This window comes from Pleurodeles waltl, chromosome 10, assembly GCF_031143425.1.
Source record: "Pleurodeles waltl isolate 20211129_DDA chromosome 10, aPleWal1.hap1.20221129, whole genome shotgun sequence".
NCBI classification, from domain to species: domain Eukaryota; kingdom Metazoa; phylum Chordata; class Amphibia; order Caudata; family Salamandridae; genus Pleurodeles; species Pleurodeles waltl.
Genome location: NC_090449.1, coordinates 863,123,565 through 863,149,432, shown reverse-complemented (window position 1 = coordinate 863,149,432; position 25,868 = coordinate 863,123,565). Strand labels below are relative to the sequence as shown.

General features: G+C 43.7%; 1 protein-coding gene across 1 annotated transcript in view; it reads left to right on the top strand.

Moving 5' to 3' along the window:
* The window catches only part of NMT2 (N-myristoyltransferase 2), a 260,791-nt gene extending 237,178 nt beyond the window's left edge, over window positions 1-23,613 (top strand). The window contains exon 12 of the mRNA XM_069211591.1: window positions 22,957-23,613. Within this exon, the coding sequence (XP_069067692.1) occupies window positions 22,957-22,977 (21 nt within the window). The 3' untranslated portion in view covers window positions 22,978-23,613. The remainder of the gene's footprint in view (window positions 1-22,956) is intronic.
* The last annotated feature ends 2,255 nt before the right edge of the window (window positions 23,614-25,868 follow it).

Sequence of the window (25,868 nt, the reverse complement as noted above, 5' to 3'; positions counted from 1 at the left end):
TGACTTGACTGAGAGTGTGCTGGGATTCTGCTAACCATGCCCCAGTGTTATTTCCTTAAAACTGTACCATTGTTTCCACAATTGGCACACCTGTGGTACACAGATAAATCCCTTGTAAAATGTAACCGTAAACTTGTTTGTGACCAGTACTACAAATATCTATGGGTTCATTTCGACTCCAGGGGCAGTTTTGTTAAACATAAGAAGGAAATGGAACTTAAAGCTGTGGCCTTGCAGGTGGCCTTTTCCAAATTAGCTAAGGTTTTAAAGGGGCCGACCCTTCTTCCTTTAATGGATGTTATGAGAGCAAAAATCACTCCCTCATTGGCCTATGGTCAAGAAATTCTGTTGGGCAAAGGCTCTTGCCTATTAAATAGGTTGGTTAATAAAATCTACAAGAGAGTCTTTCATGTTCCACACCTGACCTCACCCGCGCCGGTAAGGTTGGAATTTGGGCTTCCAGATTTGGTGGCAGTTGACGCTAGTGCTTTTTTGAAGTTGTGTTATAAAATGCGTCAAGCCTCAGACGGCCACTTGGAGGAAGTCGTGTGGCAAGTAATTAGCGAGCCAAAATCGAAGTGCACCTATTCCCAATTTTTGGTTGAATGCAAACAGCGATTGGTTGCTGGCGATCTTTGGGGAAAATAATCCCCCCTATTCCTTGTTTAAATCAGAGATTAAAAGGCTTATCCAACTGTATTCTTATCATTCAGATTACTCTCTTCTTGTCCATTGGAAGCATGCCTGGGCAGTAATTGGTTCCTTTAAGCCAGGTATGCCCTCCAGTTTTTTCTCTTGTAAATACAGGTTTTGGTTGAAAAAGGCCTTTATTGCCATAAGGATGGGTGATTGGGGTTTTTAAAAACACCGGCCCAAATGGCAGCTACCCCCCGGGGACAGCGTGATATGTAGAGTCTGTAGTAATGCGGACAAAACCATTGAACATGTGGTTTGTCTGTGCCCAGCTCTACTAAAGGAGCGTAGACTCTTGCTCCGGAGCAAATGGATCGAACTGGGAGTCCGCTCCTGTCGACAAGCTATTATCCAGTCTCTGGACCCTGGCAATCCAATGCTAAAGGTGTTACTGAACAAATGTATTAAAATTGCACGATCTAAATTTAATGGCACTGCGAGCAATGAACACGTCTAGTTGGAATCTTTCCACGCTCTTGTCATTTTGCTCACTATTAGTTAGGATGAGGAGCTCTAACAGTATAAGCTGATGCTTAGCGCAATTACTAATTCATGCACCTTAAGGCTGTGCCTATGTATATTGCCTTGTGTTTTATGTGGGGTTTTGGGTTGGGTGATTTGTATTTTATTTATTATTGGGAGAAATGTCTTTTAACATGTTGCATGCGCAACTTATGATGTGCTTTTAGTTTGAATTCAGTCCTTGTGGGTATTTATTTTGATTGTCATTGATTGTTTTTTTTTTCCCTTGTTCATTTGTATTGGATTTTATTATCTGTACAATAAATTATTACTTACCTTGTAAAATGTACTAGTGATACCAAGGGCCCTGTGGCCAGGGAAGGCCCCTAAGGGGTGCAGCATGTATTGTGCCAATGTTTCCCTAAGGGACCCCTTACCAAACACATGCACACTGCCATTGCAGATTGTGTGTTGGTGGGCAGAAAAGGAAAAGTCAACATTGCAGCCCTCTCAGGGTGCCATGCCCACAAAACACTGCCTGTGGCATAGGAAAGTCACCCTTCTAGCAGGCGTTACAGCTCCAAGGCAGGGTGCACTAGACCACAGGTGAGGGCATAGCTGCATGAGCAATATGACCCTACATAAGTCCATTCTTAGACATTACAAGTCCAGTGTGCCATATTAAATACATGGGCTGGGAGTTTGTCCTTACGAACTCCACAGAACCATGATGGCTTCACTGAAGGCTTGGAAGTTTGTGATCAAACTGCTCAGCACAATAAACCACACTAATGTCAGTGTTGGATTTATTCTAAAAAGCACATTGAGGGCTAGCACAAGGCCCCCACAGCTGTGATCTGCCGAAGACATTCCTGTGCCTCCAACAGGAAGTGACCTACAGTTATCCACAGACTTAAATTAAGGAGCAGGGGTCAAGGAGGGGAACAAGGAAGGGGAAGGAGCGATGGAGGAGGTGCGGGTAATTATAGAAGGAAGGTCCGAGGGGTGTATATGGAGGACATAAGGGGTGTGTATTGAAGTTACTGCCCCTCCCCGCGGATCCGCTGGCCCGCGCCAGACATGGAGTGTGAAATGAAATAATAATAACATTTAAGAAAAGAGCAGATGTGGCTCGTGGCTTTGTGGTCCCCCATGCCTGCCAAATATCATGAAGTGCATTACTCGCGACACCTCTCAGGAAAATTCAGATGGAAGAGAGACAGAAACGAAGAGGCCAAGTCAGTGAACTTGATCACCCGCAACCTCCTCTGGAACTCTCAAAACTAATAGTCAACCCGGAATACTCCTTGGTGAGCCCCTTGACCAACTCTGCTAATACTATGATGAGGTCACCAACAAGTCCAGAGCCAGGTCATTCTATGGCGTCCCCACAGGCATCCCTGACCGCATGCATTGAGCAAAATAACTCTCCCCCTAACGATCATCGTACTTCTTCTGTTTCCATTATAGTCTTCCATCCCCTCTCCTGCACCCTCTTCTACTACCAACTCTCCTATCACTACTGATTCCATGGGCTATCTTAAAGAAAGGCCTACCTAGCCCCTATTGGCATTCAGCAACATGAAAGGGGGTGAAAAAGCCAGTAAAAAAGTAGTCTTGCAAGTCTTTAAGTAATTATGCAGCAGTTGCTTCAATGAATCTAGCCCTCAGTGCCGTGCCCAGGCAAGACCTTGCTATAAGGACTTACAACGGAATTTACTGCAATCAAGTACTACCTAATCATTTATTCAACGCAGAATCTGTCAGTCTCCCAGGCTCTATATCTGGCTCTGTACCTAGTCCAACAACAGTTAAAGCTATGCTCACTCAGATCCTCAGGGATGTACGCGCAATTGAGGTCTCACAAGAGGAAGCTAATTGGAACTTAATATCAGCTTAGCCCATCTCTCCGTTAGGATTTCCGAAGTCGAACAGAGGGTATCTGGCCTGGAAGACACACAAACCTACCATGGATCAGCATTTGTGCAGATGCAGACTGAACTGGAGGAACTACAATTAAAATTTTATGATATTGAAAACGGGTCACGGCGTTCAAATTTGAGATCTACCAGGATCCCTGAAGAGCTCGAAGCAACATCTCCTGCGACAAAAGTGATATCGGATCTCATCTATAAGTACATTCTTCCAGAGAAAGCTGCAGCCAATGTTGACTTGTCCATCACGTGGGCCCATAGGGTCCCTGCAGCGAGAGTTCCAGCTACAAAATACCCACGACAATCCTTGTCAATTTTGGGGACTTTAGGATCAAGGAACAGATGCTGTCGCAAGCTATAAAAGACAAGGCCTTCAATACCAATGATAATTTTAGTTTTCGTGTGTTTTCGGACATGTTCATCTGTGCAGCACGACGACGTCGTGAATTTGCCAGTCTCATCAACTACTTTAAGAAATTAGGGGCCCTGGCTGGCATTGCCCAGCTTGCTAAACTGAAGGTGCTGCACAATGGCCGAGTGCACATCTTTCAGAATGTACAGCGGGCAAAGGAATTGTTAGACTCACTCATAAAACATCAGTACATCTGCCATACTTAAGGGATAGGCATGCAACATTTGTTCTTGATGTGATTAATATGCAGCCTACTTTGCTTGCTTTTCTGGAACTTGGGTTCTAGGGTGCCACACGAGTACACTCGAGGTTGGGGAACGGGGGGTGGGTCATGGGATGAGGGAAAGGGTGGGGCTTCACAGGGTGATGGGGGCAGTGGGGCCATGATGGGTTCAGCCCATCTTGGTGGGCAGCTGATGGGGGCACTATTATCTGCACCTGGGTGGGGAAAAAAGAAAAAGGAGTAGATGTCGAACATACAGAGATTAGTGACTCATACAGTGGCAGTACTGTGCTGAGGATAGGCACATTTAAGATCAAGGGCCAGGGTTAATAGGAGATGCCTTTTATTACCAATGGTAGGCGGTCAGGACAGGCTAAGCAACGGGCTAATAGGTTTTCAATTATATCTTTATCGTTAACTGATAGTCATTCTAGTGTACGGCTTTTCACTTCTTTTAAGATTGTCTCCTACAATGCAAATGAGCTTAATAATCCCCACAAATATAGAGCTTTACTCCAATGGTTAAGATCCCTTCAGACCCATGTGTTCTTATTACAAGAATCCCACTTTAAACGACAGGTTAATAGCCCCCGAAGTCCTAGTTTTTTCTCTTTCCTTTTTTACCTCTGCCACTACAGCGGTGCATGGAGTTACAGTACTTTTGACCAGGGACTTTCAAAGGTAGGTTCTTCAGGTGTTTCCTGATCCCCAAGCCACATCGGCAGGTGTAAGCTCTAAGGTGGGGAACCAGCTTATGCATATCTCAAGCTTTTATGGCCCGATAAAGGATAACATTGCCTCCCTTTCGAGTTTGTATGAACTTCTAAGCACGCTTTCTGGCTTATTGGTAGTGGGAGGGGATTGTAATATAATCCAAGATATGAAACTTGATGCCTCTCGAAAAAATCACGCACAGAATAAACCTTGAGCTTTTCAATTCTTCGCAAAATGTATCTGTGATTTGGTACTATACTTGCTTTTCCAAAAGGTTTAATTTGGCCTAAAGGATCGACTTTTTCAGAGTCTCTCATTTTTGGGATGGTACTGGTTCAGACATAACGCATAACCCTTTTGCACATCATGCCTAGCCATTGATTCAATTATCCCTCACAGGCCAGCATCTAGAAAGATACAGATGGTCCTTAAACAAATCCTTACTCGTCATTGAGGACTGGATTCCGATCTTGAAAGTATCAGTTGCCGAATTTCTAGTCGGAAACAAAGCTTCTGCTTCTATTTTTGCTATCTGGGAGTCATGTAAAGCCTCTATTAGGGAGGAGGCGATCACATTTAAGGCCTTCCTGCAACGAGAAAGAAAGGCGAGAATAGGTAGCCTCCAGCAGGAATTTGATTACGCCATGTGCTCGTATCAGTTATATTGTGATCCTAACTCATGGACGTGTCTCCAGGACGCTAAAACCCATTTAAGGGGCTTCTTCCTAGCAGAAGAGATAGTAAATCAGAGCTCAAGCTTTCAGCAGTATTATTTAGAGAGCGAGCATGTAGGGAAATTTCTGGCACACTATGGCAAAAATTTTAACCATATTTGATGAGACTCGGGGCCGAATCGTGGACCAGGCTAAGGAGATAAGAAAGGTGTTTTGTAGACACTACAAGAATCTCTCCACCCCTAAAATGGCAGTCCATGACGATTCTATTATTAAGTATCTTCAGTCAGTCTCCATACCATGTCTCAGTGAAGATCTTCAGGTAGCGTTGTTGTAGCCCATCATTAAATTAGAAGTGGCCGAAGCCATTAGAGATTCCCCAAATAGCAAAGCTCCTGGGGAAGACGGTCTTCCGGCAGAATTGTATAAAGCCATGTTGGATCAGATCACAGATGTTTTAGCTACACTATTCAACGTAATACTTAATGGTCAAAAAGTGCCCAGCTTGTTCACACAGGCAGTTATAGTTAGTTTTCTCAAGAAAGGTAAACCTGGGGACAGACTGGACTCTTATCGTCTGATCAGTCTTCTCAACAGCGATTCTAAGATTCTTATGGAAATTCGGGCTGCCCGCATTATGCCCATAGCCCAGGGCCTTATTCATCACGACCAGTGTGGGTTTCTCCCGGAACGGCATGTTTCCACTAATACGAACTTCTTGCTCCAGGCAATCGATTACTATTTAAAAGAACAGAGTTAAAGCGTCAGTAAGCGAAGAAATGTTCGATGTGGTGCAGCAGGAGCTTCTTTTTGCAATTCTTAGGAGATTCAAGTTTTTCGACAAAATAATTAAACTTCTCTCTAATCTTTACCAAGAAGCTGTGGCTAACATCTTAGTCAGCCTACAAGTAGTTGGCCAGGTGCCAGTTCGGCACGGAACCTGTCAGGGCTGCCCCCTGTCACCCGTCCTCTTCACCCTCTTTATTGAACCATAGGCTGTGGCACTGAGGCAAGATAACACCATACAGCCCCCGATCCCAGGTGCGCCAAAACTAAAGCTATTCGCGGATGATGCAATCTTATATCTTGCAGCCGAATCTCAGAATATTGAGAATGCCCTAAATAAAATCCAAGTGTTTTCCAATTTGGGAGGTCACCGGATTAATAAAACAAAATCCGAGGCTCTACTTTTTGACGCCCAAGAGACAATCTTGCCAGTCGAGATGCAAGCTACCTACCAGACCTGTCATTCCGTTAGATATCTTAGCATATATGTCACCCAAAATATGTCGGACCTCTATCCTCTTAATTATCTTACCACTCTCCAGAAAGCACAAGCTCTCACGGGTAAATTGCAAAATTCACCATTAACGATAATTGGTCACGTAGCCTTGGTCAAGGTGATATTACCTCTATTCTTATTTGTCTTTTTTCTAACACTATGATTAAAGTTCCTCCGAAATTCTTTAAGGATCTTCATACAAGGCTGCGCAAATTCATCTGGGCAAATAAAAAACCTTGTGTCCAGTTAGAGACAGTCCTGTTGACCATTGATGATGGAGGCCTAGCCCTACCCCATTTTAGAAAATATTATGAGTCAACCTTTCTAGACTGGATTGTCAATGCCACCATTACAAACCACGTGGATGCTAATTTCTACTTAAAACAAATACTCCTTGAAAGCAAAATCCGTCTATCCCATTTTCTTGAGATGCTATGGCTTCCGAAACACTCTAGATATAAGATCCCCAATCTACTCTGCTTCAAAGGCACCGAGCTCCAAAATAGGTATCATGTGCCCACTTATCTATTTCCCTAGGAGAGGCCGAAGCATTCAGACTCCCTCTTTCCAGCAAAGCCACCAACGATTGGGGAGACCTGGGGTTCGCGAGGCTTCAGGATTTTGTGCTAGAAGTCATCTTAAAACACGGGAACAACTTACAGCAAATAATCTCGCCAAGTTTCTCATATTTTCAGATCTACTTCTTTATCAGGCATTGGGTGCTGCAGCCCGCCACTCATCTGAATCACTATCCTTTAAAATAGCACAAGCAATATGTGTTCAGAAATGAACGGGGTCGGTAATTGGTAACGTATTCTACAGGAGGAACTGCCTGCCAAAGTTCTTCATCCTGCACTATGGAGGATAGCAGCCATTGCAAATTGTCTAATCGACTTTGTTATTGAAATATTATAACAACTACTCCTTTGAAGCGTTGAGAGGCACTAATTTTAGGAGGATGGCTTTTTACATAAAGTGGCTGCTTTATTATACACCTGTGCAGCTTAATAATATGTTTCCATCAATCTCGAGTACTGTTTTCGATGTCGCTGCGAGGCTGGAGATTGGTTCCACATCTGTTATGCTTGCCCTATTATCACCAATTTCTGGGCTAAAGTTTTTCAGGCTATCGGCGCCCGACTCCAGATTTCGCTACAACCAGAACCAATAGGGGTGCTTTTATATCTAATCATCCCGCACTGTCAAAATTTTCAAAGCAATATTTTTTGATTCCAACATTGGTGACAAAATCTCTAGTCTTGCAGATATGGAAAACCCCACAGTCTCCATCATTTGAACTTTGGACTAAGAAAATGAAAGTGGTACAATCTAAATAATATCTGTACGCCTAAAGCATCTGTGCTATTCAGAAGTATCATGGACTATGGGATAAGAGTCCCCCTATTGCAGTTTGAATGTAATTAAGCTTAAAACCTCCATATCTTACTATTTCATTTTTGAAGTGCTGTAATCTCGATTTGAAATTTGGATATGACATGCTTTGTATACCTGCTTTTGGCGGGAAACTTAGGAAAAACAAGGAGGAGTGACCACTTCAGCTGGGACCATTCCTAAGGTGCCCAGAGATGAAGTGGCCCCCTCCCTGAAGAATCCTCCTCATTGCTTTGGAGGGCAGGGACCAATAGGGTTAGGAATGTGCCCATGTTAAAAATGGGGTCTCTAGTTGGCAGTCAGTGTGCACCCTGTCCAAATAGAGTCCCTTACTTTAGTCAGGATAAGGGAGATACCCGCTGCTCACCCTCTTGGTAGCTTGGCACGAGCAGTGAGGCTTATCTCAGAAGAAATTTGTAAAGCATTTGCACATATCACACAGTGACACAGTGACACAGTGAAAACACTACAAAAGGACACCACACCAGCTTTAGAAAAATATCCAATATCTATTTAAAACAAGACCAAATACGATAAAAATCCAACATACAGTAATAAAAATATGAATTCTGCAAGATTTACTCAAAAATACAGCTCCTTAAAGTCGATAGCTCCAAGTGGGGCTATCTTGGCGTTGTGATAAACAAAACCAACAGTCCAGGCCGGCCGTGGCGTCGCGTGCCAACTACGATGTCCGGAAGACCCGCAAACAGTAAGCACCTTTGGAATTGCAAGGCGTCGTGATCCTCGTGGTGCGCTCCGGAGAGCAGAATCGCGGTGTCGGTTCCGGAATAGGTGCTGGAGTAGTCAGGCCCTTGAAGTCACACGCATTGTGGATTGAACTCCCAGCTGATGAAGTCAGGAGGGCTGGCATGGATGGCGTCGGGGCTCTGGTGCGAAGCAGGATGATGCGACGTGGAGTGCCCACAGGTCACGGTGCAGGCAGTGGCTCGGTGATGGCATCCAGCGGCGACGGTGAGACTAGGCCTGCCACATGAAGCAGAGCAGTGCTGCGTCACCAGGTCACAGTGCAGGCAGTGGTTTCGTCATTGTTGAAGCGCTGTCGTCCGTAGGCCCAAGCCAGAGGAGCGGATGGGATGGTGCTTCGTGACCCTCACGAGCGGTGTCTACAGGCCTTGGTGCAGGCAGGGATGCCTGGTGACGACACTGGGGTCGATGGGGCTGACGTCGGTGGACCGGGACTGCGGTGCAGGTCGGGACGGTGCTTTGTGTACCTCATGAGCAGTGTCCACAGGCCACGGTGGAGGCAGCAGCGCTGGTGTCAGCAGGAGCGGTGGCGATGCCCAGGCTGCAGTGTGAGCAGGGCGATGCCGGAGTGCAGGACTCACAGGTCGTGGTGCGATCAGCGGCTCAGTGAAGTCGTCTGATGACTGCGTCGGTGAGACCAGGGTCGTGGGGCAGTGCAGCTCCATGCGGTGTCGGCAGGTCACAGTGCAGGCCAGCGGCATCGTTGATGGCGGCGCGGTGGGTGCTGCAGGTCGAGGAAACTGAAGTCTTTGGAGTCCCTGAGACTTCCAACAAGAAGCAAGCTCTACTTCAAGGCCTTGGAGAACTTCCTCAAGCAGGATACACAGCAAAGTTCACTCTTTGCACTCTTTTAAGGTAGAAGCAGCAACTGCAGGCCAATCCAGCAAAGCAACACAGCAAAGGGACAGTACTCCTCCTCCAGCTCTTCACCTCTTCTCCTTGACAGAGGTTCCGCTTGATTCCAGAAACATTCTACAAGTCTGAGGTTTAGGGTCCGATACTTTTACTGATTTCTGCCTTGGAAGTTGGCAAACTTCAAAGCAGAGTCTCAAGTGTTGGCAAGATCCTTTCTTGTCCAGGCCAGGCCCCAGACACAGACCATGGGGTTGGAGACTGCATTGCGTGAGGGCAGGCACGGTCCTTTCAAGTGTGAGTGACCACTCCTCCCTCCACTCTAGCTCAGATGGCTCATCAGGATATGCAGGCTACATCCCAGGTCCCTTTCTGTCACTGTCTAGAGGAGAAGTGTAAACAGTCCAACTGTCAAACTGATCCAGACTGGGAATCCACAAACAGGCAGAGTCACAATGGTTAAAAGCAAGAAAATGCATACTTTCTAAAAGTGGCATTTTCAAACTCACAATCCAGAAACCAACTTCACTAAAAGATGTATTTTTAAATTTTGAAATCCGAGACGCTATACTCCAAATTTCTATCTGCTCTCAAAGGGAATCTGAGCTTTAAAGTGATTTAAAGGCAGCCCCCATGTTAACCTATGAGAGAGATATGCCTTGGAACAGTGAAACCCGAATTTGGCAGTATTTCACTGTTAAGACATGCAAAACACACAAGTACATGTCTTACCTTTTAAATACACTGCACCGTGCCCATGGAGCTACCTATGGCATACCTTAGGGGTGCCTTACATGTACAGAAAGGGAAGGTTTTGGCCACGAACACTGAAGTGGCAGGTCTGAGCCATGTGTACAGGTCTACTAATGTGAGTGGCACAACCAGTGCTGCAGGCTCACTAGTAGCATTTGATTTGCAGGCCCTGGCACCTAGAGTGCACTGTACTAGGGACTTGCCAGTAAATCAAATATGGCAATCATGGATAAACCAATCACCAATACAATTTACCTAGGGTACACTTGCACTTTAGCACTGAACCGCAGTCGTAAAGTGCGCAGAGACAATAAACCAGTAAAAACAAAGTCCAGTATACCTTAAAAACAGGAGTTTAGAAGGCAAAAAGACAGGGTAGACACGCCAAAATGCTGCCAGGTCTAACAGCCCCCCTTCCCAAAGGGAGTGAGCACAGGAAGGGGTGTAGCAACCATCAGGGACAGTAGTGACTAGCTACTGCCCTCTGACCGCTGTAATGCCCCTAAATCTAGTATTCAAGGGCTTCCCTGAACTCAGGTCTCCAGATTCCTGGGAATCTGACATGAAAGAAGAAGGACTACTAAGATGAAACCCTAGCAGAGAAGAAGACGACGAAAACTGGCTTGGTCCCAGCCCTACCGGCCTGCCTCCGGCTTCAGAGAATCTGCAAAAGAAAGCAACGCATCCTGCGGGACCAGCGACCTCTGCCAAGCCTCCAGAGGTCCGCCTGCATCACAGAGGACCAAGAACTCCTGTGGACAGTGGCCCTGTCTAAGAAGAAACTACATCTAAGGACCTCAGAGTCTCCCCGGATCCACGATTCCTGACCACTCTGCACCCGATGCCCATGGCCTGTGCCGAGGTGGCCCAACCGGCTAGAGATGATCCCCAGGCAATTCCAAGCAAGTGCCCACCCTGGGTTGATCGCTCCGGTCCCCCACGACAATGCGTCTGCAGTGTGAAACCAGAGGACCCCCGCTGACCACAAAAGCTCCGGACAAACATATCAGATGCCTAAAAGTACCCTGCACCCGCAGCCACCAAGCCTTGGAGAACCAGACCTCCAGTGCAGCAACGTTCAGCAAGCGGCCCTCCTACTTGTCCAGCCTGTGATTTTCCTGTACCGACCCCCTGGACCCAGCCTGCAGCATCTAAGTGACCCCTGGGGTCCCCTCATAGGAAAGCATTGGGAGCCGACGCTCTGTTTGGACCCTGCACCCAGCCGCCGCTGAGGGTGTGAGTTTGGTGTCTACTTGTGGCCCCCCTGGTACCCCTCTAAACCCCCCAGATCTGTCCTCTGAATACGCGGGTACTTACCTGCCAACAGATCTGAAACCGAGTGCCCCCAATCTCCATAGGAGCCCATGTTAAGCTTGCCTCAACTTTGACCTCTGCACCCCACCAGCCCCGTGTTTCTGGTGATTGGTGTTTGGGGTTAACTTCAACCCAAACCAGGGGACTTCCTAACCCCCGGAGACTAGAACTGTGAATGTTGTACTTACCTGCAAAACATACCAACTGTTCTTCCCCCAGGAACTGTTCTGAAAATTGCAGTGTCAACTTTTAAAACAGATTATTGCCATTTATTCAAAAACTGTACAACTTACCAATTCCAATTAAAGTGGTATTGATACATATGTAAAATACTTATTAATTTATGTATTTCCCTGCAACTTGAATCTTGTGGTTCTAGAAATAAATTAACAAAATATATTTTTGCTATATAAAAACAATTGGATGGAGTTAAGTCATTGAGTGTGTGCTTCTTCTATTGTCTGTGTGTGTGTGTATACAACATATGCTTTGCACTACCCTCTGATAAGCCTAACTGCTCGACCACACTATCACTAAAGAGAGCATTAGTATTATCTGCTTTAGCCTCTGTTAAGACTCTGGGGAACCCCTGGACACTGTGCATACTGTATCTCATTTTGATATAGTATATACAGAGCCAGCTTCCTACAGCTTTTTATTGAAAAGCCAGTCTTAACCCTATCTACACCAATGCTACTTCAGACATATGTTTGTATCTCTGTGGATATGTGTGTATATATGTGTATATGTAATATGTTTGATGGCATGTATAGCTGCAGATACACATGCTTTGCATAAGTCCGCCATCTCGCGTTGGGCTCTGAGTGTTACAAGTTGTTTTTCTTCGAAGAAGCTTTTCAAGTCACGAGATCAAGTGACTCCTCCTCTCGGTAATAGTGGGCATGGGCATCAAGTCGTTTTTTAGATTGTTTTCTTTCCGCCATCGGGTTCGGACGTGTTTCCTCTTGCTCCGGTAGATCTCGGTTTGTTACTATCTGAACGTTTCTATTCTTTCCCTAAACATCGGTATTGTTTTTCTAACGCGTTTTCTGACTATATTTGATCTGATTGTATCGTCAGAGTTGATTAAACGCCCTTCCGGGCGACCGCACCCTTCTCGGGCCTACTACAACACAGGCTATTGGATCGGACTCTGTTTCGCTTTTGCCCTCAGTTCCACACCAAGTTCCCGAACACCGAGCCTCTCTCCCGATCACAAAGAGGAAACCTGTGAGGTGTGTCAATTCTTCCGTTCCAAGAAAAAACTGGGGGATCAAAGAGCGCGTCAGTTTGAGATGGCATCTAAGTCGTCAGAACAAACGCACCACATTTTTGGAGAGGAACAAGCTCAGACTGCAGTTTCCATCACAGATTCTGATTCCGACGAGACTCCGATAGGGACAGCCAAATTAATCCAGTGGCGCAGTACGTTAATACATCAGCCCCTTCCGATCAATAAAAAACATCCAAAAATACGTCAGCACTGATCTTGGGTCCACTACTGCTTGCCGGCCATGGTCTGACCCGAAAGATACATCCCGATGACCAACCCTGGGGTTCGGCACCGAAAAAGACCAAATGTATTCAGCGTCGACCAAACCGCGTTCCACACCTGTTTCCGGATCGACTCGGAGAGTGGAAACTTCCAGTTCGGAGCCGAAACATTCATCTTCCACTCTGAGCCGAAACACCCAACATCCATTTCGGAGTCAAAAAAGCTACCATCTATTTTGGGGCCAGCATTCTCGGCCCGATTAAAACATTCCATCTCCAAACTTTCGGAGCTAAAACCTGTGGGAAAGAAATATGCTCCAACTCCAGAGGAATCTTCAGCGATAAGGCCCATACTTGAAGTGATGGATAATAAAGAGCGCAAAATCCAAATCCATAAAGATACTAGAAGGATTATTGCTTCTCCTCCTTCTACAACTAAATGGAAATTAACTTTCCAAGAGTCTTATGAAGCTAAGCCTTCACCTTCAAAATATTGAAGCACAAGGAGAAACCAAAGGCAGTACATCAGCTGTCACCACCACATTCTTCTTTGGTTTCTGCTTCTCCACCACCTGATACTTCACCACCTTCACATACACATTTTTCTCCACAATCCCCTGTCTCTTCACATGGGGATGAGTTGTGTGACACTCCTTATAAGGGAGACCCATGGGATTTGTATGACCCAGACCCTATTCCATCTAATGATTCTGATTTATACCCCACTAGGCCATCTCCACCATAAGACACCACTGCCTACAATCAGGTCATTGCTAGGACAGCTGCATATCACAATGTGCAGTTGCACTCAGATCCCTTAGAGGATGATTTTCTATTTAACGCACTATCCTCTATGCATAAGGAGTATCAATGCCTACCAATGCTCCCAGGCATGCTTAAACATGCAAATGACATTTTTAAGGAGCCAGTGAAGGCTAGGTAATTACACCAAGGGTGGACTAAAAATACAAGGCTGCACCATCAAATCCACTCTTTATCACACAACAATTGCCACCTGACTCTATTGCTGTTTGTGCAGCAAGAAAAAGGGCAAGTAGTCACTCCACCGAGGATGCTCCTCCCCGATACAGAAAGCCGGCAGATTGATGTAGCAAGGAAGAGAGTGGCAGCTCGAGCTGCTAATCACTGGAGAATTGCCAACTCCCAGGCTCTTTTAGACAGATATGATAGAGCTCATTGGGATACGATGGAGGAGTTCTTACAACATCTATCACCAGAACACCAAAAAAGAGCACAGCAGATAATGACAGAGGGCCAGGCTATCTCCAACAACCAGATTAGATGTGCCCTAGATGCAGCAGACACCGCAGCAAGAGGTATTAACACTAGTCTGGTCATCAGAAGGCATGCGTGGTTCGGGGTTCAAACCTGAGATACAACAGGCAGTACTCAATATGCCTTTTGACAAACAGCATTTATTTGGCCCAGAGGTGGATACCACCATAGAAAATTTGAAAAAAAAAGACACAGCTAGTGCTATGAGTGCTCTTTATACTGCACCGGCTCAGGGTACTTTTCGTAAGCCCCAGTTCAGAGGTGGTTTTAAAGCATCAATATTAGAGCCCTCTACATCCCAACAAAAGCAGGGACAACAATTTTACACCAGAGGGTCTTTCAGAGGATCCTACAAAGGAAACAACTTTTGAGGTAGAAGTAAATCCACTGCCACAAGATGTTGCCTCCACCTCCTCCAAACTGTGACTCTCTACACATCCCCACACAGTATACATCTCCTGTGGGAGGAAGACTGGAAAATTTCTACCAACAATGGCACATTACATCAGATCAATGGGGGCTGTCAATTATCCAGAATGGTTATTGCCTAGAACTCATCTCTACTCCACCAAACATTCACTCTCGCTCGCACAGGCTTTCTCTAGAACACCTCAATTTGTTAAAACAAGAAGTACAATCACTTCTACTCAGAGGTGCAATAGAGATGGTACCTATACCTCAACAAGGGACAGGAGAATATTCTCTATACTTCCTTATATCAAAAAAGGATGATACTCCTTTTTTGGTATAATCCTAGATCTCAGACCCCTCACTCGGTACATCCTCTCAGAGCATTTCCACATGGTTACTCTTCAGGATATCATTCCCCTACTGCAAAAACTGGACAGATTAGATTTAAAAGATGCTTACTTCCACATTCCCATACATCCGGAACATTGCAAATACCTAAGATTTGTGATAGCAGGCAAGCACTACAAGTTCAAAGTGCTACCCTTTGGAGTAACAACAGCACCAAGGGTATTCACCAGATGCCTAGCAGTAGTTGTGGCTTACCTCACGAGGCAACATATATATGTCTTTCCCTATCTGGATGACTAGCTCATAAAAGCAAGCACCATTCAAACTGGACAGCAGCACACACAATACACAATCAATACCGTACAAAGTCTAGGGTTCACAATCAATTACCAAAAATTTAATCGGCAACAAGCGCAAATACAGCCGTATCTGGGAGTGATTCTGAACACTCAAGTCAGCATTAGCGTACCCAAACCCACAGAGAATTCAAGCTTTCTACAATCTCATATCTCAGATACCATACACAGTAAGGTTTATCATGAAACTGTTGGGAATTATGGCATCATGCATAGCAATAGTACCCAATGCACGTTTAAACATGAGACCCCTACAACAGTGTCTTTCGCAACAATTGTCTCAGGCACAGGGTCAACTTCATGATCTAGTAGTGTTGGACCTCAAAACATACAACTTTCCGCATTGGTGGAATCACACCAACTTATCAAAAGGGCGGTCATTACATGACCCTATGCCACAGACCATAATCACCACTGATGCATCAATGACGATTGGGGAGCCCATCTCAACAATCTTAGGGGAGCCTATCTCAACGATCTTACTATGGGACTTAATTCAACAAACTTACCACATAAATCACATGAAATTGCTAGCAGTGTTCCTAGCACTCAAAGCATTCCAACCACAGATCACACACAAAACAGTGTTGATAAGGGCAAACAACATTACAACTATGTATTAGCTGCATAAACAGGGAGGGGACACACTCATTTCAATTGCCCCTTATAACACAAACAATTAGGAAAGGGGCAATTCACAATCACATTCAACTACTAGCGGAGTATATCCCAGGGATACACAACCAACTAGCGGACCTCTTAAGCAGGACACAGCAACAAATGCACGAATGGGAGATTCAACCACAAGTGATTCAACAGTACTTTTGCATCTGGGGAACACCAAACATAGTCCTCTTCTCAACAAGCGAAAACGCAAAATGCCCAAACTTGGCATCCAGGTACCCAAACCCTTGATCTAAGGGCAATGATCTATGGATCAGTTGGTCAGGGATATTTGCTTATGCTTCCCCCCTCCCCCCTCTCCCACTAATTCCATTTCTAGTCAACACGATCTGTCACAACTCCCTCACAATGATACTCATAGCTCCCATGTGGGCATGTCAACACTGGTACACAACACTATCTGTAGTACCACATCACAAGCTCCCAAACTGACCAGACCTATTGATTCGAAACAAAGGTCAAATCAGGCATCCCAATCCCAGTATGCTCAACCTGGCGATTTGGCTCCTGAGGTCATAGAGTGTGCATATCTACAGCTTCAATCAGAATGTATGGACAGTCTAAGGGAAGCACGCAAACCTACAACCAGACAGTGCTATGCAGCTAAATGGCAACGTTTTGTATATTACTGTCAACCCAAAAACATTTATCCACTTAAAGCATCAGTACAGGATATTGTCTGTTATTTGCTTTCCTTGCAAAAAGCAAATCTTGCATACTCATCTATTAAAATTTATTTCGCAGCAATATCAGCTTACCTCCAAAGCAGACAGCATACCTCTTTGTTTTGAATTCCTGTCATAAAACCTTTTATGGAAGTCCTAAAAAAGAGTTATTCCACCTAGAGTTCCACCACCTCCTGCCTGGAATCTTAACATCATGCTCACAAGGCTTATGGGTCTACCATTTGAACCCATGCATTCTTGTGCTTTTCAGTTTCTCTCATGGAAGGTTGCTTTCCTAGTATCGATTATTTCTTTAAGGAGAGTTAGTGAAATTTAAGCATTCACTTTAGAAGAACCTTTCTTCCAAATTCACAAAAATAAAATAGTACTTAGGACAAATCCAAAATTCTTGCCAAAAGTAGTTTCTCCTTTTCACATTTACCAATCAGTGGAATTGCCAGTCTTCTTCCCACAGCCAGACTCAACTGCTGAAAGAGCTCTTCATACTCTTGACCTTAAAAGAGCTATAATGTAATATGTTGGTAGAACAAAAGAGTTTAGGAAAACTAAACAGCTTTTTGTAGCTTTCCAACAGCCACATAAAGGAAATCCTATCTCTAAACAAGGATTAGCTAGATGGATTGTAAGATGTATTCAAACATGTTACATTAAAGCAAAAAGGCAACTTTTGATAACTCCTAAAGCACATTCCATTAGGAAAAATGGTGCTTCCATGGCATACCAATGGCAGACATATGCAAAGCTGCTACATGGTCCACACCACATACATTCACAAAACATTACTGTGTGGATTTATTCTCAAAGCAACAGGCCAATGTTGGTCAAGCTGTACTTGAAACACTATTTCAAACTAACTACTTCAACCCCTACAGGCTAGCCACCTCTTTCTTGGGGAAGGACTGCTTTTTAGTCTATGCACAGTATGTGTATCTGCAGCTACACATGCCATTGAAAGGAAAATGTCACTTACCGAGTGTACATATGTTCGTGGCATGTAGTGCCTCAGATTCACATGCACCCTCCCTCCTCCCCAAAAGCCTGTAGTTGTTGCAGTATTTATTTGTAAATATGTCAATATATATATTCCATTAGCATGGACATCTTATTTACTTATTACACTTAAATGGACATTTACATTATTTCACTCTATCACTCCTTCCTATACCCGTCTGCGGGAAAACAATCTAACAAAGGAGTTGATGCCCATGCACACTATTACCGAGAGGAGGAGTCACTCAATCCCATGACTCGAGAAAAGACTTCTTAGAAGAAAAACAGCTTGTAATACTCCGGGCCTTAACACTAGATGGCGGAATATATATATATATATATATATATATATATATATATATATATATATATATATATATATATATAATTTATTTTTTTCACTCAAAAAACAAAAGGTTACAGGAACATTATAGTTAGGCTCTCACATTTTAAATGTACCAAACCATAGAAGTTCACCTTTTATAGCTAGAGTTATCTCAAGTAACTATAAATTGTGCCCCAAGGTAACTATAACTCGCGCCCTGTTCTGCATCCAAACATAACTATAACATTCCTGTCAACAATCTTGCTAGTCTGACTCTTTGAAGTCATTGCATGGAGAGATCTTTGGAATAACAATCTTTCTCTTTTCCATTCCATTATGGAATGGAAGAGAGAGACAGACAGAAAGAGAGAGATTGAGAGAGAGGCAGAGAAAAAAAGAGAAAGAGATTGACAGAACTTGAGGGGGGAGTGAGAGAGAGGGAAAGCAGTTTTTCAGGCTTTGATGAATGATATATGTAGAATGAGATATTGTAGGATATTTTAAAAAGAAAAGTGTATTTGTCATTTAAACGAGTGAGATCACCTTTCAGAATGAAACAAACTTTAGAAGTCTAAAATAAATTAAAGAAGGAAAATGACAACAGACACACCTAGAGTAGAACCATCAACTTTCAGGGTGAGGGTCTGTGACCTTAACCTTTAGGCTATATGTGACTCCTTACTGTGATGCTTCCAGACATACTTATGACAATCAACCCACCCATGTGATTGGAAAGAAATGTGACTGTTCCATCACTAGGGAGATTTACCAGTCAAAACACTGGTAAATGAACAAACACACTGCCAAGCAATACTAGGATTTGAACCTTCAGCCTACCGATTGACAGCGCAAGACCTTGACCATTAGGCCAGAAGTGCCTCTGTTACGCTTGGTCTCTGAATGTAACTATAACATTTGTACCAAACATCTTGTTAGTATGACTCTGTGAAGTCATTGCGTAGAGAGACCATTGGAATAACAATCTCTTTCTTCCATCCCATTGTGGGGACCGCGAGGGGAGCCTCAAGTTCCCCGCGGTCCTAGCCAGCTCCCCACATCCTGTGGGAGCCGGCATTGTTCCCGCAAGCACGGAGCTGCTTTAAATAGCAGTTCCCTGCCTGCGGGAGCAGTGGTTTCATTTGTTTCCCTGCATGCACAATTTGTGAAAACTTCACTTTCTGCAAGTGAGGGCTGTTTGACAGCTCTCACTTGCAGAAAGTGAAGTGTTTGCTCTGATTTAGTGGGAGCTGTTAAACCTCCCGCCAAGGCAGAGCAAACAGCTGTGTCCCAGCGGTGGGCACCCCAGTACATAGCAGGGGCAGGTCCTGGAGGGTAGTAGTCTCCAGGGCCATCATTGCCTCCTTGGGGGGGGGGGGGATGATAAGCAGCCACCCCCCTCCAACTTTAATTGCCCGGGGAGGTGGTGGTTCCCAGGGCCGGGGGTGCTAAACGTAACCCCTATGTTATTTAAATTTAGCCCTGGGGGGATGGCGGTCCCCAGGGCTGTGGGTGGGGGAAAGGGCAGCACCAAAATATTTCGTTACAACATCTGCCCCAGGGAGGTGGTGGTCCCAAGGGCTGCTGGGGGACAGCAAGTTCAATTTGCCTAAAGACCCAGGCATGTGGCCCACTCAGGGGCTGCATTTAAACAGGGGCTGAGGCTCCTGCTGAAATGTTATTTAAAAAATGCATTTTTGCTCGGGGGTCTCCTCTGGGACCCCACCATCAGAGCTAAGGGGTCAGGGTGACTCTACCCTAGACCCCTTTGGTTTTTTCCCATCATTTTCACTTTCTCAGTGCTCTCCAAGGATTTATCTTAAAAATACTGTCTCAGCTTGCTCTTTTTTATTTTTTTGTGCTGCTTCTTTCTGGATCTCAAAAGGGGTTTATACCGCAGTTAGCACAAAACCTAAACCATCTACACAAGATGCTGGTGTATATTAAAACAAATTCACTATTCGTGTGGTATTTGGTACTGTCCCCGCTTATAATTATTTTGGAGTTCCTTCTGCCCAGGTCACTTGTTCTTAGAGGACAGGTAGATTGCAGGAACACCTTGTGTAGGTTCAGTGTATTTCTTTTTTTTTCTTCTTTTTTTTTTAGAAACAAAGAAGCATACTTATTAGCTGGTTCACATTGAGGTGTGATAGATTTTTACTTCTAAACTCTACCTCCCTCCCGCCCCCGGTTTATAATTGGGTAATTGACTGGAGACTCATTTTTCTCCTGTTATACCGGAGTGTAATACACTAGTCATTTTATGAGTTATGAGGTCTTTTACAGGAAACAGAAAGAGGTGTCTAGTGTGTTTTCCTCATATTCCCTCTAAATAATGTATATGAATTTATTTCTAGGCAATATAGTTGAAGTATTTGCTAGTGAATCAGATGGTGTCAGTTGTGTCAAATTTTGGGTAGACCACAAATCAGGAAAATGTGTTCTTCCCAGTCTGAGTTGATCAATTTTCTGATGATCAACTTGAACCTAACTTTTACTGAAATATTGACTAGACAGCAGAAACAAGCAGTAGATTATCTTCCTTCCATCCATAGCCTAACTTATTAGGAAGCAATCATATCCAGAAATAGTGACACACATTAATTTACATAACTAAACGATGTACAAGGATTTCAGTATCCATATGTGATAACTTTAGTCCCTTCTAATGTTAAATAAGTTACCGCATTACTTGTAGGCATTTTGAAGTCTGCCCCACAGTGCAAACATACTCCATTATGTACAGCCTGATGAAGGACTACATTCCTACCTCGATTACTGACCGAACAGTTACCAAATCCATTTCCAAACTATACTGCCAGAAATTCCCATTAATGGTTGCTTCACATTTGTTCTCCATTGTGAGCGCTCCAGGTTTTACTTTGCATTTTTACATTATATGATCTTCAGTCTTCAATCAAAATGATGTTTTTATTGATAAAGGAATCACTAATAATATTTTGTACAAAATGTATTTATCTACACATACATGAACATCAGGCTTTTTAAAGAATTGCACTTGAATCCTCATGCTTTAACACCCTTTGCACGCTCCCCAAGACCTTCAGAAGGATCCCAGTGGAAACCAGAAGAACGGTCGCTCACACCCTCGTCAGCAGCAGACTGGACTACGGCAAAGCCCTCTATGCTGGAACAATGACCAAGCTCCAGAAGAAACTCCAGCGCATCCAGAATGCCTCAGCACGTCTCATCCTCAACCTCCCTCACCACGAACACATCTCAGCCTACCTCAGAAACCTCCACTGGATCCCTGTCAACAAAAGGATTGTCTTCAAACTCCTGATCCACACTCACAAAGCTCTCCACGACGCCGGACCTGCCTACCTCAATGAGCGGCTCAATTTCCACATCCCTACACACCAGCTCTGCTCTGCCAACCTCGCCTTCGCTACCGTCCCCCGCATCATCCGGACCACAACTGGTGGCAGATGCTTCTCCCACCTTGCCCCCAAAACCTGGAACTCCCTCCCCGTCAACCTACGTCTGACCCAGGACCTCCTGACCTTCAGGAAGCACCTCAAGACCTGGCTCTTCGACCAGTAGCACCCCCCAAACCCTCCCCCCGTGCCTTGAGACGATACCGGGTGAGTATCACGCTTAACAAATTACTGATTGATTGATTGATTGAAAGAAATACAGGCATACCCGTTCAAATGAAATGTAATTTCTATTTGGATATCTTTTTTTTCAGATAAAGACTATGGGCCTCATTATGAGGCTGGCGATCTTCAGGCTGCCGCTGCTGTGGTGGTCTGACTGACACATAAAGATCTCTGCCAGCACCTCAGGGATCCATGATACTGACGGCCTGGTGGTGGTGGTGATCGTAATCTGCAAGGGCAGGGCTGCAAGCCGCACTGCCTTACGTAAACAACTGCGTTCTCCGCCAGTCTTTTCATTTTTCACTGCCATGAAAAGACTGCTTAGAACAGGTGCATAGGGCCACAGGGGGTGGCCCCTGCACTACCCATGCACTTGGCATGACCAGTCCAGGGGTCCCCCTTCCGAGCACTGTTGCAGTGTTCACTGTCTACCTTGCAGACAGTGACGTTGTGAGGGTGCTGATGCACCCTGTGGAATACAGCATTGGCACCGGCTAGATTACAAGTCTGAGACAATGCTGTAGCCCGTTTCCCGCTAGGCTGGCGGATGGGAACCGAGGTTTCTGCCTGTCGGCCTAGCTGGAAACTCCTAATAGGTCCAGTGGAGTGGTCGTCACAAAGGCAGCAGCCACCCTGTCAGGAGTTTGACGGGCAGGCTTTCCCGTCCGTCAAACTCATAATGAGGGCCTATATGTTATGTGTTAACTTGGTTTGTTTGTTAAAGAATTACTATGATGGGTGTTTTCCCAAGGTCAGAAACAGTAGCTCCTCTAACAGCTGACTCTTAGTACATCATGTGCTGTCAAAGATATGAACTTTTTTATGTTTAAATCAATTAATCTTGAACTCTGGATTTTTTTTCTTTATCTTCAAGCTAGCAAGCTGTTCAAATAATTCATAGGCCGGAAGACATCATGCACTAGAAGTCTGTGTCACAATTATTACCTTTTAAATGAAAATGCTCTTTTAAATGCATTGAGCCTGATTTAGAACTCAGTGGACTGGTTACTCCATCACAACGGCAACAGATATCCCTTCTACTCAAATCTAAATCCAATAAGATAGAAAGAGATTTAGATTTCAGCGTGTGGGATATCCATCACCGTTGTGGCAGAGTAGCCCATCCGTTGAGTTACAAATCAGGCCCTAAGTCTTTAAATGGCAACTTCTGCTTGATGGCTTAGTGCTGTTATTGAACTGTTGTTGGGTAGCAGTTCTTTGATTGTCTTTACATTGCTTTGTTAACTGACCCGGTGTGTCTTTTTTCCATTAGGTCGCCCTTGTTTTACAGTAAGAGTTCATGTGTGGCATGGAGGCCTGCAAACAGCATTTTGGTTGACATGTAGTTGCGAAGCCTTCTGGAGTCACTGGACAGAGACTGAAAGCACAACATGAAGGTCACCGAAGACACAGACAGGAAGTCAATATGGAGGAAGAACTCAATTGGTTTATCACTGGACTATTGCTTGGCTACAGACAGAAAGATGACCAGATGCTCTGATTACTCTTTTGGAACGGGTGGGTGGATTGGATGCACATTCCATTATTTTATAAAGGCAGAAATACATAAAGTATTCCGACCCTACACCCTTTCCTCTTGCGGTTCTCTACGTGTGCATAGGGAACTGTAGTGGCATTTTTATTGATGAACTTCTGTTTTCTGGAGGAACTGCTGCATTTCTATTTATTAAATCTTCGCATGTGCCTATCGGTGCAACCAAAATGAAGGCAACACCCTAAATATTGTTAGCAATCTACAGCATTTCGGGAACATTTATAAATTATGGTACTTTAAAAGGCTAAATATGGATGTTTGTGTAACTGGGGGGGCAGTAACCACTGGCTTTGCTAGTGCATTTATTTGCTCACACTTCAGTCTGCATAAGCAATGGAGCCATATCAATAAACTGCACACGAATTTCTACTGTGACCTTTAATTGACTGTGTATTGATTTGGGGGCAATGCTGTATGTGCAGGGTTCGCTCTATGTGTGTTGTTTGCATAGGTATGTCTGCTATACAGCACAAATTGAGACTCTCATTCTTTTATCATACTTACTTCATCCATTAATATAGACTTAAAGAAGACTGTAAACCACACAGGATTCTGAAAATAATGTGTTTGCTTACACTGGCTGACCAAATTACTCATTCTTTTGCAAGTCCATATGGCTGCTATCCAGGAATGCTTTTGGTGTTTCATGGGCTGCCTCTGATGAAACCTACCTGTTTAAATTCATATTTGAATTTTCCTGTGGTATTCTTTTTATGCAGATTACAGACGGTGAAAAAAATTATTTTTCGTCTTGAAGGATGACGCTAAACTGATTCATCTGAAAGCAGTCTTTATGAACTGGAAAAAAGTTTAATATTACAGATACTGAATTTCTCAAAACTCCACACTAACCAGCATGACACGTGGGGATTTTTTAAATGTGCTTGCATAGTAATGACAGAATCAGTTGTTTCTAATACACCTGCTTATATCCACAAGTTATTGTTTTGTGACTTTAAAATGGGTCCAGTACCTTAATGGATTGTTTTCTATCCAGGATTCAATGGCTCGTGCACAAGCATATTCTTGTGCCGCACTCGATGCCAAAGGTGATTGCTCCACAGTTCACGTGTTTTTGTCCGTTATTCTGTCAAATTACAGTTTGTCCTCTTGGCACTGACACTGCTGTGATGTAAACACAGCGGAGCCAAAGTACTGTTTGGATAGATGTTTCATAAACTTCAAATCACAAGGACTTTAATACCCTTAAATTGTAGAAAACAAATCAGAAAAATACTTTTATAAACTTTTCATATGGCTCTTTTTCTGTGTGCATACTTCAAATATCAAACATACAAAAGGCGCTTTACTATAAATACAGTAAAGCTTAAAACTTAACATCTACACCACATTTCTTCCTACCATCCTTCAGTAGATATACAGATTCAAACACAACAAAATTAGACTCTCCTAAACCCTCTCAATGAGAAATCCCTAACAAAGAACTTTGGCACCATACCATTAGTATAAATGCACTTTACCAGTGTTACAAATTCAAAAGATACACCAATAAAAGATGTATTCAGTTCATATGAAAATAATACACAACTTGTGCATAAATATATATTCCATACTTAAATATGTGTTATTGCATTGTAAGGAAAGCACACCATAAAAAGGGTCCCAGCAATTTATGTATTCCAGATTGATTGTAAGCATCTATGTCTTGTATCACTCTTGTGCATACATGTACTTGAATCATCTTGATCATCTTGAATCAGGCACACATGGTAAAGTATACAGCGAACTAGTATGTTTATATATAAACTTTTTTTCATCACACCAGAGGGTTTAGCCCTATTGTTTCTAAAATATGCAATAGACCAACATTTGACAAACACTTGCTGATGCATCCTGTATGTGTCTTAAATCGACTGAACAACACCTCTAATATTAATTACCGAAGATGACAGGCATGCTATTTTTCATTTGTTTTCCTTCAGTCTGAATTTAATTTTGGCAGAGGGTAGATATCTGTTGTTTTTAAAGCATTTTTCATTGCATATTTTTGAATTAGATTTGCTTAATACGGGACTCTAAATCATAGTGACGTCATATTCTCCTAGGCAGGACAGGATTTACTTGTCATGGAGAAAACTGGTTGATCGCTACTGTATCTTTTACAGTAGTGCATGGTGCATTGTGTTTGGGTCTGTGTGGCTTATGTTAGTATTTCTAGTCACTTAATTCATTCTGTCCCTTGTGCATCCCTTTTATTTATATTATATATATATATATAATAGAATATATATATATATATATATATATTTATTTTATTTTTTAACTTCAGTCACCAGTGAGAAATCTGTTTTCTCAGTATTTTTCCTCGCGTATTCTCCCTTGAGGGGAAGGAATCACTAAGTCAAATGTGTTCCGTCCATCAGAATTAAGTTTCCAAATTAGAAATAGTGTTTCAGTTCCTTTGGTCTTGTCTAGAATAATGTGTGCATTGGTGAGCTAGAAATGTCGAACCTCTTCACATTCTACCAATTTTAACCAAGAGCAGTAATTTAGATAATGAAAAAGCTCAAGGAAAAATAAATTACCCCCCAATGTCAAATGTAAAGTAAAATGACATGGCTTTGTGAACCGAAAATGTGCTGAATCACGTTTTCTAAAGTAGCAAGGAG